Source organism: Ochotona curzoniae, unplaced genomic scaffold (genome assembly GCF_017591425.1).
Source record: "Ochotona curzoniae isolate NIBS_2020 unplaced genomic scaffold, NIBS_Ocur_1.0 contig_2692, whole genome shotgun sequence".
Lineage (NCBI taxonomy): Eukaryota > Metazoa > Chordata > Mammalia > Lagomorpha > Ochotonidae > Ochotona > Ochotona curzoniae.
Window position 1 is genome coordinate 18,047,243 of NW_024465556.1, and position 12,805 is coordinate 18,060,047.

General features: G+C 41.2%; 1 protein-coding gene across 4 annotated transcripts in view; it reads left to right on the plus strand.

Moving 5' to 3' along the window:
- The window catches only part of ADK (adenosine kinase), a 440,503-nt gene that overhangs the window by 20,185 nt on the left and 407,513 nt on the right, over positions 1-12,805 (plus strand). Inside the window, exon 1 of one of the 4 annotated variants that reach the window (XM_040975995.1) lies at positions 3,286-3,542. The exons of 2 other annotated variants lie outside the window; for them this stretch is intronic. In XM_040975995.1, the coding sequence (XP_040831929.1) occupies positions 3,529-3,542 (14 nt within the window). In that variant the 5' untranslated portion in view covers positions 3,286-3,528. Of the gene's footprint in view, positions 1-3,285; positions 3,543-12,805 lie in introns of those variants that run through there. One more of the 4 variants, XM_040975997.1, reaches the window with a different exon arrangement.

The following is a 12,805-nucleotide window of genomic DNA, read 5'->3' on the forward strand; positions in this document are numbered from 1 at the left end:
TTCTTTGTTACCAAAATTAGGTTTTTAATTTTCAAAAGATTTATTTCTTTGAAAGGCATAGAGACAGAGAATAAGGAGAGACAGATCTTCCATCCACTTGTGCTTTTTCCAAATGGCTACAATGGCTAGGGCTGTTCCAGGCCAAAGCCAGGAGCAAGGAGCTTTAGCTGGGTCTCATGCGGGTGAAGGAGTCCAAATATTTTGGTTTCCCAGACCGTGGTTACCAGGGAGCTGGATGGAAAGTTGTGCAGATTAGACTCCAACTTGTTTCTAGTCTGAGGTGGGCCACTTTACCTGTAACATTCCCAGAGCCCCTTCTTCTTCTTTTTTTTTAATCTGAATGTTAAAAAGCACAACTCGGTGTTACCAAAGGTTAAACATGAGCAAAGGCACATTTTTCTTTGTTGTTGCAACACAATATGAACCATAATGTAATTAGAATTGTAAAAAAGACTTTGTATACCGAGGAGGAACTGAATTTTAGATTTCAACGTCACAGTGAGCTATTCATTTACACAGAATTGTATTTGTGTGAGGTCAAAGAGGGAACAGCATGAAAATGAGTGCTTCTGTAGTGTTGGTACTTTTCCTGATCAACAGTTTGTTGGAGAAGCAGTTGCAGGTTTGTTACCTAAGGCCTGAGGCAGCTGAAGAGTCAGAAGGCGCATGAATTCACCTGTAAACAACCCTGAGCCTGAATGTCAGCCAGTTCTGGGGGAAGTGGAGTCTTGAGATGCTGGCTCTCAAAGTGCTGTTGGAAGGGTCTGGCATTTATGTCCTCCAGACAGTGCGGGTAGATATTAAGGCAGCCGTGGGAGCACTGCATTTTGGTCATGTCCTTGTTTTTTTGATCTAACTTGCCTTTGGGCCTTTTTTTGCTGTGGTTGAACACCAGCCATATCTGGGTCAGGACAGTCCTGGTGTGAGAAACTGCACAGCGCAAGGTCTTGGAGAAGAGAAGAGGGAGTGCTCCCAGCAACATTGGGGTCAACTCCACCCAGCAAGGAGGAGAAAGAGCTATTTGGACTTTTCAGAGAGCCAAGTTCATGTTAGCTTTAGGATCATGTTTCCCAGAGATGTAATTTGATCAGTGTGGTAATAGTAATAAAGTGGTAGTTAGCATGTGCTAAGGAGTCTATTAAAGATTTTATAAATTTTAATTTCCATAACACCATGAGAAACATGTAATGGGTAAAGTAAGGATGGACAGGTTAAGCACTAGCTCAAGGTCACACAGGAATAAGAAATCAAACTAGACCTTCTCAATCTTGGTGCTCAGGCTGGTCCACAGCCCAAAAGCAATAGGTGAGTTCTGTAAAGAAATGCAAAATCGTGGTCGCTGAGCAAACAGCGTGTTAAACTTGTACCGTTAGTAAGACCCCCAAGAGATCTTGTGTGCATATTGAGCAGCGCCACTTCACACCTTGCTATACTCTGTATTAAAGGCCACACTAAGTAGTTGGAATTCTCAGGATTATTCCTGGTTTGATTTTAGTCCCTGGGCATTATCTGTTAACATTTTCTCACAAGACAAGGAGGTAAACTGAGTCAGCCAGTGTCTCCCGCACTTGAAATTACTATTGAGCTGCTTTGGATCCTTGTATGTAATGCTGAAGAACAACTGACTAATTTTTGTAGACATTTGGTCAAAGACCTGCCAAGGGAGTAAAGCTCAGTAATTCAACAACCTTTGCTCATGGACTGAACACATCAGATTTACAGTCCCCAGCTTCATTCTGGGTAAGCATTTCTCAAATTAAAAAGAACAGTGCTAAAAATAGCATTTTCTAAGGAACTTGAAATCTAGAATATTTTATGTCTTAGAGGGTTAGCAAGGAAACTGGCTTCCTTGCTAATTTCATTTTGTGAATGCAATTATTATGTTGTAAGAGCAATAACAGATAAGAAAGTTAACAGAGCACAACAGCACTGTCCATTGTATAATGGAAGACCCATAGAGTTGTTTTTTTTTTTTTTTTCAGGAGACCCATATAGTTTTAAAATCTCTGGTGGCCACACTTTAGAAAATAAAACCTATGAAACATTTCAGCATGTAATCAACATCAAATATTACCTTTTTTTTTTGTACCGAGTTTCAAAAAATCTGTATGATTTACACTCAGTGTCTTGAGTTGGATATTTTTTCAATGCTTAAGTGAAATGTAGTCAAAACCAAATAAAATTGTTTAGCAGAAGATATTTTACATTGTTTCAGTTTTAAAATTTAAACAAAATTAAATTAAATTTAGCAGTCTCTTCCGGTCCAGTCAGCCACATTTTAGTGTTACATGATGTGTTTCTGATGGAAGTGAGACCTGTGAACTTGATTCCCATCCTATATGGTCAATAAAGAAAGATACTGTGGTCTGGTAATAATACAGATATGGTACAGAGAATAAAGAAATAAAGATTTTGGTCATAAAACATTTACTGATTCCCCCCTACCTAATCTGCGTCCTGCCCACGTTGGAATTTATTTACCTGCCATATCAGTGGTTCACCTTCAGTTTCTTTACACAGTTATTCTACTGAATGAGGCCAGAACCAGAAGTTAGAGTACACCCCTTCTTAGGGCCTATGTCCCTCCAGATGCCTGTTTCTATATAAGTCTGCATACTTTTGGGGAAAATGCAGGCTGGGGGGTAATCGTTTACATGTACAACTGGGATAGCCCGAGGGGAGCTAGTTTTGGCCAGAGGTTATAAAACTTTATATGCCTACCTGGATCACCTGGGAATAGACTAAAAATATCCAAGTCCTGACCTCACCCTTCTAGGTTCTGACACTCAGAGGGTGAACTCCGGACACAGTCCATATTAAATAGGGAGCTCTGTTTCTGAAGTTAAAGAATGTACGGGACCACTGGACTCGGCTGTTGACTTTCAGAGGCTGCGAACTGGAATTCAGGGCGTTCCGCTGCAGCCATCAAGCGTTCCATCTTCCTCAGGCTGGCGTTTCCCAGGCTGTTGGTTTCTTTTTGACTCATGGGTTAACCAGCTTAGGCTGTTAAACCATCCGCGGAGATTCTCAATGACAGCGTCCCTTCCCGAGCTTGCCGAGGTACACGGTGTGGCCATGTGACTGCCAAGCCAGTTGCCAACGGCGCGGCCATTTTTGAGGCTGGCACCCAACCTCGCGCCCCGGGAGCCCAGAGCGGCGGCGGGTGCCGCTATTACCAGAACTCAAGATGGCCACCACGCCCGCTAGCCAGCCCGCTAGTCCGCGCGCCAGCGAGGCAGCAAGAGACGCGCGGGCGGCTCGGCTCAGCGCGCCGCGCCCCGAGACGATCTGCAGCCCCGGGGCCCGGGGCGGAGCGTCCGCCCTCCCTCCGGCCGCGGCCAATCAGGGCGCGGGGCCGGCTCGCCTGGGGCCGCCCGCGCGCGGGGTGTGTGAGGACGCGCTCGCGGTCGCTGAGTGCCTGAGCAGAGGAGCAGTTGCTGTGGTACCTGCTGCTGCTGCTGCTGCTGCCCCGGCGGACGCGGAGCATCGGACGCTGGCGAGGTGGCGTGGGGGCAGAAAGGTGAAACCATGACGTCCGTCAGGTAAGTGGGAGGGCGGTCCCGCCGAAGTGCTGCTTGGCTGGGCGTTAGCCTCCTCGGTGCCGCCCGCTTCTCTTGGGTGGTCTGGAGCCTCCCCGGTGCTGCCGGTACCTTTCCTGCTGTGGGTTCTCTCTGCACTTTTTATCTGGGCATTTTTGCTTCCCTCAGAAGTTTTTTTTTTTAGGAGTGGGGGGTGCCTGTGGCACATGCAGAGCCTTCTTTTTCAGTCAGCGCTTCGCCGAGGTGACCCTCGCCCAGATTGCAAACTTAATTGGGGATATAGTTAATGTATCATTAAGAAATGCGGTTCCCGGCTTCCCCTCGTCCCGGTGACCCCAGGCCCCAGGGAAGGTGACGTGCACCACGTGTGTCCATGCCTGCAGGTCTCGCCTCTTCACAGAATTTCACTGTTGGCCAGAACCAACCTGCAAAAGTTGGCTCTACCCTCCCCCCACCATGCAGGTAGATGGCACCCGATTGTGAAATTGTGTGTGCCTAAAATGTTTGCCTAGGACTGAATTAGTATTCTTGTTCTCGAAGGTCCCATCTGTTTACCTGCTTCTCTGAGATCCACAAATGAAATAAATTTTGTGGGATAGCTGGCGCACAACCCAAGGAATAAAACAGGAGACTTTTCTCCTAGTCGCTCTTGCCGAGTTTTGGAGATTATTTTTTGGTTCATGGCGATAGGGTCATGGGTTTGTCCACTTCCTGCATATAGCCTCGCCTGAATGTTTAACTTAGGATAGTTGAACTAATGATAAACAGACACAGATTGCTTTATTTGCACAGTTTACCGACCTGCTGCCTTTAAAGTAGACCCCGTGGCCTTTATGATCTTAGCGAAAACGAATTCTCAGCACAGATGTGCAGAGAAATGAGTTAGATTTTGGCTGGTGAGCTTCCAGGGTGCGAGTCCTGGCCATTTAACGGCTTCCCCAGGATTCTTCTGACTATCCAAGGTTTAAGAGCAGCTGTAGAACCTTACTTTATGTCAGTGTAGATAAGGTAAAATGTGACTGTGTTGACTTGCATACAGCCTCTCTTAAATTGCATGATTCTGCACTTGTGTCAGTTTGCAGAAGGAGAAATTCGGGAACTGGAATATGGAGACTTCCCAGAAAGGTTTTACAGTAAATTGTATTGGGGTGTGTAAATCTAGCTTTTAAAGCCAACAGTGTTTGAAGGTACATTATTATATGCAATTGTAGTAAATGCTAATTTCCCGATTTCTCCATTTTCCCACTTTGCCTGCCTTCGCAGACTGCTTGCTGTTAATTAGGTGTGCAGGTAGAATGTTTCCTTTGCTACCAGATTAGCTCTTAATGTGGCTTCAGCTTTAATGGACAGTCATCTTCCTGGCTACTTCTCCCTGGAGGAATATTTGTGAGCTGGTGACAGCAGCTGTATCTTTTAATATAAAGTTTGGATGCTTGTTTTCAGAAGATATTTAAAAGTTGACTCGACTGTGCTGTATTTTGACACTGTAGTTGACTGATTATCATGATCATTAAACTTATTACATGCTGGTCTACATTTTACAGTTGATAGTCTTGGAGTACAAAAAGCTTTTTAGATGTTTTCTGGACTAGCAGTTACATTTTACACCCAAGAAAACAGTCCAGGAAAACTTGTGGCTTTTGTGGAAAGTCATTTAGTAGCAAAGTTAGGAGCTGAATCCCCTTCTCCACAATCTAGCACCGTGCGTGATGTGCTTATAAAAACAAGATGCTGCTTAAATTTTCTGAAAAAGCTATTTCTTAAGACCAAAACTATAAAGTACAGTCATGTGATGATGGACTGTATTCTCCACGGTGATCCTATAAAATCGTGGTAGAGCAGAAACATTCCTTTTGCTTAGTGACACGCTAGCCATCATCTTATAGTACAGCCCATCACTCAACAGGTTTGTTGTGAAGCTAATGTGAACAAACCTACTGTGTTGCAATTTGTATAAAAGTGCAACCCAAATAATTAGGCACAGTGTATAGTATGTGATAAGCTACTATGTTACTGGCTTATGTACATATATGTATATACATGTAAATACTATGAATCATTATTTAAGGATGTATTCCTCCTAGTTATTAAAAAAAATCACTGTAAAATAGTATGTGGGATGCCAACAGCAGTTTTATCCCTCTTCTGTTTACCACACATATTCTTGTTTGAATGATGAGGTCATGTTGGGTGACAGACCTGTACTCCTTAGGCTGGTGTGAGTACATTCTGTGATTCTGGTCACAGTACACACCTGTGACCCTTTCCTCATAAGGCATCCCAGTTGTTAACCGATGCATAACTGTATTATGAGGTAGCCAGAGTAACTTTTGCATCCCTTTTCCTAGTCCTATAAGGAACTTTGCTAAGTTCAAGGGTAGGCAGGAAGAATACCAAAATGGGGTGGCTGTATATGGTGACAGTTTTGAATGATTTGGAAATCCTGTATACCAGCCCAGTTCGTAGAGAAGGATTGTGTATAATGAGGTTTTATCACTCTTTAGTTTTCAGTCAATTATCAAGTGCTTCCATTTTGTACTTAGTCCAACAGTAGAAGAGTAATCACAAGTTATCAGCTTGACTTCATGTTAGATGCTCTCATTTATATACCATACTTCAAATAATTGCGTCTAGGTGTGGTAGTGGCAGTATATGACTTTATAGTGACTTTGAAGGAACACAGGGTTGGAAATGTGTGAGGACTGGTGGCCATCATACCAGAGCTTTGGACTTTGAGGAACCATTTTTGGGTTACTGATCTTCAGTTCCTCTTTGTTAATGGTCTGGACTTTTTGTTTCCCATTAGTGAAGTATGTCAGAGTATTGATTCTAATATCTATCCTGTGGTGTGTTGGGTATGTTAAGAATGCTTTTAAATTTTAAAACTTTTTTTTAAGAAAAAATGAAGTATTGGAATGTATATTTTGTGCAAGATTTTCAGAATTAATTCTCTTTACAGCAAGTTTAAAATTTTTTAAAATTTTATTTTCAATTTTGAATTTTATGGTACAATTCTCTATAGTCTGGGATTCCCTCCCCCTCAATTCTCACCCCCAACTGATTTTTTCCCCTGTTGTCACAACAGTACATTCCTTCATAAGAAAGTTACAATTCCATCAGTCTGCTATTTAAGTGTGCCCCAACATTACTGGTACAGACAATGTCAGACAGTCCATCTTGCCATTGTCTAGATGTGTCCAACACTTTCATTGTGAGTCCATCTTTTATTTGAAAGTAGGTATGCATGTTGTATTGTGTCTCACATCTGGATATGGTCGTATCCATTACTCTATCACTACACATTCCAATTTGCATGATCGCTTCCTTGTGTTAGAGAGAAGACATGGTATTCGTCTTTTTGGGATTAACTTATTTCACTGAGTATAATGGTCTCTAGTTGGGACCATCTAGTTGCTAATGGTGTAATTTCATTCTTTTTAATGGCTGAGTAATATTCTATGGAGTAGATATAAAAGATTTTGAAGAAACTGTGGTACAATTTTAAGGCTTTTTATAAATGTAATATGTTTTTCTTGTCAAGAGATGAGCTCTCAAGAGAATGATAATTAAAAAGAAGTGTTTGAATCATTTTTTAGAAAAAGGTTTATTTGGAAGATATAGTTATATGGAGAAGAGAGACAGAGCCATCCTTTATCCTCAGGTTTACTCCGCAAATGGAGGCAGTGGTCAGGTCTGGGACTGCTACCTGATCTCTCATGCAGGTAGCACGGCCATCTTGGGCTATCTTTCACTGCTTTTCTAAGCTATTATTAGGGACCTGGATCTAAAGTAGAGAAGCCCAGAATTTGGACTGGCACCCTAATGGGATGCCTGTGTTGCCAGTGGTTACTTAACTTGCTGGCCTTAACTTCTTAACTCCAGTACTGGCCCCTGAATCTTACGTCTTTAGACAGAAAACAAACTTATCTCTAATTTTTCTCATTTTTCAGTAGAAACTAAAATCCAGCAATGTTAAAACTTGTTAAAGTTCTCATGAATGTTTTCATGCCTTTTTTCAATTGGCACTCAGATCTCTAGGTATGTTTATTCAGTGCCCTTTCAGGTGTGTAAAAAAAAAAAAACAAGGCAGAAACAACTTTTTACACTTTTTAAAAAAACTTCAGTTCTTTGAATTAATTTGCCTAGGGATAAAGATTCTGTTCTCATACATCATAAGTGAGAGAGGGTCCAAATTTTAGCCCCTGAAATGGAATATCCCTAGAGAACAATTATTATTACTCTCTCTGTATGTGTGTATGTATGTACACATGGCATATTTTAAGTGGGAATTTGGGAGATGATAGAACGTACCTAATAAACTGATGTTATTTTCATTTGTATTTAGCATAAAAAATTGAGGGACAGGAAAATATGGGATGTCAGGATTCAAATAGGATCTTAGAGAACATTTTACGTTTTCACTATATTGTATGTTGTATCCAAAGTAGTTATATGTCTTAAGAAAATGGTGAGCCTGGGATAAAATTTGGGTCTTCTGATTACTACTTTATGTACTGTTCACTGAATAACACTGTTTCAAAATAGTCCTGTGAATGTTGCCTTGTTATTCTAGCATTAGTGTCTAGTCTGCTTTTGGGCATTACTTGCAAGTTTGGGTTTTGTGCCAGGCGTCACTGGGCAAGTGGGTTGGGGAGACAGAGAGAGTGTTTGCTGTAGGTTCTAAGGAGCCCTGTTTTTTGGTCTATTCAGACAGGTCAGGTTTACTCAAAGCCTATTCTGGGATTGTGGATAGAACTGTACCCTACATGATGATTCTGGAACCACTTCTTTGGGTTAGGCCTACACTGGAAAATTTATGTGGGCTGTGGGTGGGTTCCCAGTGTATTTTTCTCCTAACACTCAGGACTTTGAGGTGCATCCAGTAGACTCTGCCAAGCCACTCAGATGGAGAACATTCATATGGAGACTAGAATCTGGCTAACACTGAAACTAGCTTACTTGGTTGGCTTGGTTTCTTTTGAGCCTTTAAGCAGAATTTTCAGACTCATTTCAAGACGTGTGTTTTTTATAAGAAATGTAAAATTCAAATTAGCACACAAACTCTTATGATGCTGTGAGATTTCTTCTGAGCCGCTAAAATAAAGTGAAATTGTTTCATTTCTGAAATATTTGAAAGCACTAAACCAGAAATCTTTCTCTTGTATGCAGTGTTGTCAAGTGCTGATGTTCATATTTATAAATAGGTCATCTTTGTTTGAGAAAAGTGTACAAGGTTTTCTAGCTTTAAATCTTTCTAGCCACAGTATTGCTACATTAAACACAACTGTAGAAGATAAAATGGGAAGGAACCAAATGATTGTCCAGACTCTTTGCACTTTAACTCTTCCCTGCAAAATTGGTTAACAGCTGTATCCTTTATGTCTTGCTACCTCCTTTTCTTATTTATTTTTACTAAGAAGAGCAGATCTGCAGAGTGAAGGAAAGACAGAGAGTGAAAGATATTCTGGCTATTGGTTCACTCCTGAGATGGCTGCAAAGGCCAGAGCTGAGCAGATTTAAAACCAGGAGCCAGGAACTTCTTATTGGTCTCCCACATGTGTTCAGGGAACCAAAGACATGAGTCTTCCTCCTGTGCCTTCCTAGATCTCAAGCAGGGAGCTGGATCAGAAATGGAGCTGCTTGGACTAGAACTGGTGCTGATATGAGCCACTGGTGCTTGCAGGCAGTAGATTAGCCTGTTGGGGCCCATGCTGCCCCCCACCTCCTTTGTTTTAAAATATTATTTAAAAAATATTGTAATAAAGCCTAGGTATGGATCTTTAATTTTAAGTAGCAAAAATAGCATGTAAATAAGATATCCCTATCACAGTTTGCTCAGGACAGTCCTGGATCATGCCCATTGTCCTTATATAATTATTACCAACTTTTGATTCTCAAAAGTGTGCCATTTGGATGATAAATTATCTGGTTCTATACCTGTGTAGTATAATCATTGTTGTAATGATGAGTTTTTGAGTATTGAAATGTTCTCCATTAGTCGTACTTTTTTTCCCCTCAGTATTTGAGATAAACCAGCTGGTAGAGTACCCAACCACTGGCTCACTCTACCAAATCAAATGCTTGTAAATGTTTAGAGCTAGGCCCAGGATTGGCCAGGTCTAGAGCCATGAGCTGGGGGCATAATTCAGATATTTCATAAGGATGTTATAAACCCAATTATCTGAGTTATCACCTTTTTGTTTTAGGTTTTATTTATTTTGCATTACAAAGTCAGATATACAGAGAGGAGGAGAGACAGAGGGGAAGATCTTCCATCCGATGATTCACTCCTCAAGTGACCGCAACTGGCAGTGCTGAGCTAATCCGAAGCCAGGAGCCTGGAAATTCTTTCTGGGTTTCCCACACGGGTACAGAGTTCCAAGGCTTTGGGCCGTCCTCAACTGCTTTCCCAGGCCACAAGCAGGGAGGTGGATGGAGGTGGAGCTTCCGGGATTAGAACCGGCGCCCATATGGGATCCCAGTGGGTTCAGGGCGAGGACTTTAACCACTAGGCCATGCCGCTGGGCCCCTGAGTTATCACCTTTTGCTTCCCAGCATAAACATTAGCAGGAAGGTGGAGTCAGGAGCCAGAGCTAGGAATTAAAGCCAAGTACTTCAGTGTGCTATGTGAGCATCTTAACTGCTAGGCTAAATGCTTTCTGCATGACCTTTTTATTGTTTTATGAGAGATTTCTGAGTGCCTAAATTCAGGATATTGAACCAGAGAGACAATAGGATAGGAAGCACAATATGATTTATTTGTTGTCTGCCCTTTGGCAGTTGTATCACCTGGTTGAATCTAGTTTCTACTTCTGTTTGAGTATTGTGAGGATTTATAAGACAGAAGTTATGGAAATGTGGCTTGTAAGGCCAAAAATGCCATGCAGATGTTAGTCATTATGCCCTATATGGTTCCTGAAAATTGTATTTAAAATGAATAATTTTACCTAATTAGGGGGCTTTGCCATTTGTTGGAGTATTTGCAGTTTTTAGAAGAGCTGGGCCCAGCTCCAGCTTGTTTGGCCATTTGGGGAATGAACCAGAGGTTCTCTTCTCTCTCTCTCCTCCTTTCCTCCCTCCCTGTCTATCCCTTTCTCTAGAAAGTCTTCTTTTCAAGAAATACAATAAGTCTAAATTCACCATATTTCTGGGTTAGCAGTAGGAAGCCGGCACTCCTAGTCAGCCACATGATCAGGGAGGTAAACAACTCCACTTGAATGTGTGACTAGACTTTCTTATGTTTATTCAATAAATTTTCATTCAAAAATGTTTTTATTCAAACTTTTTTATTCAATAATTTTTCATATGGGTAGGTTAGATATATTAAATGCATTAGTAGAGACTGAAAGTTGTTGGAAATATGCCGGAGGCCAGCTGCAGCCAAGTTTGAAACTCGAGAATGGTGTGTGGAGTAGGCGTAAAGAGGAAAGAAATGGACCACTACAGTTTCAGGACCATAATGGACAATGCAAGAAAGCTGTCCCCTTTATTTATACAGAAGCAGCCGCAAGCTCTGGCACAGACTTTTTACCTCATGGTCAAGTGGGTGTTTCCAAGGATAATTCTGCCCTTTGTTTCCTCTTAAAGTTTTCAATAGACAAGCATATCAATCAGTAACATTCCTATTACAATCCTTAATGTACAGCTTAATCTTGAATCAGTTAAGGGAAGAAATGCATCACAAAAAAGGAGGAACCTAAACATCAAGGAAAGAATGAAAGAAACCCTAAACAAAGATCCCTTGATTAGCATAAAGTCAATGGGGATAGCAGAGACAGAGACAGCATAAATTGTAAAAGGTCCCTTTGCAAGATCTCATCAGCAACATCAACTTCCAAGCTCACATTGATAGTAAACACCAACTCCACAGCAGCAAACAATGCCTTATAGTTTACAGAATTCTCGGGGGGGGGGGGGTGATCAGGTGTCCATGCAAAGGGAGGTGGAACCACCTTCAGGTGGTTGTAGAGACATCCACCAGGCCCTGCCATGCAACGGGAAATTTCTTGCAGCCCTGCCTGCAATGGAACCATTTTCTCCACACCTTCATTTCCTCCGCGTCCACTGTACAGATCCCAGCAGAAATATGCTGATGTTTTTATGGGGGAAGGATTGAAATTTCAACATGTAAGTATGCTGAAAAGGAAAGATCCAGTAGAAATTGAAACAATAAATGATGCTAAACAAAGGGAAGAGATCGGTGTCCTTCTCTCTTTAATAAGGAGTCTAGAGTCCAGATGGTAGGTTTGACTTTGTGTAGCCCAGAAGCTAGTCTGTTTACTTTTTAGAAACTTGAGAACAGTTACATACAGTGAAGTCACAGTTCTGGCTCATTAAGTTTTTATTGAAGGTAGACACATGCACGTACACACCTACTTACACAATACACTCTTACATGAACAGCTCCCAGATTGAAGTCTAGAGCATTTTCATCTACTCAGAAGTGAAGTTCTCTTTGCTTTTTTCTTAGTTAATAGCATTTCCTTCCCTACTTACGAAACTACTTTTTCACTTCTATTGCTATTGATTAGTTTTTCCCATTCTGGAACTTTATCAGTGGAATTATACAGTTGAAGATTGTGTCAGATTGCCTTTGTTCAGCATTGTGATTTTGATACTGACCCATTGTGATGTACGCATCAGTGGCTTGTGCTGAACAATGTTCTGTTTCTGTGTATGTAGCAATAGTTCTGAAGTTAATGAACTTTGGATTATTTGTAGATTTTGGTTATTCTGAATAAAGCTGCTATGAACATTCTTGAATAAGTCTGTGTGATTTTGGGCAGATATTTCGGAGTAGTATTGGTTTGTTCTGGGGTAGATTTCTGTTTAACCCCTATTTTTTTCCCCAAAACAGAACATTTAATATACATTATGTTCTCACTAGTTACTGTTAGGAGAGTTGCAGTTGTTTAACCTCGCTGAAAATGTTTAGCATTTTCTATTTTATTTTAGTCATTCTGGTGAATGTGTAATTGCATTTCATTGTGGTTTTAGTTTGTATTTCCTGGGTAGCTAATGATATTTTGATAATTGGCCATCTATCTTTCTTTGAAGTGTTAGAGCAAGCCTTACCTGCACAGGTGAGTACTGGTTTGGCAGTGGTTTGACTCTTAACCACTTGCGCCACCGCGCCGGGGATGGTTTGACTCTTAACGCTACACATTCATAAAGATTGTACTTCAGTTTTTTTTTTTTTGTAAAGATTTATTTTTATTATTATTATTTTTTTTTATTGGAAAGGCGGATATACAGAGAGGAGAGAC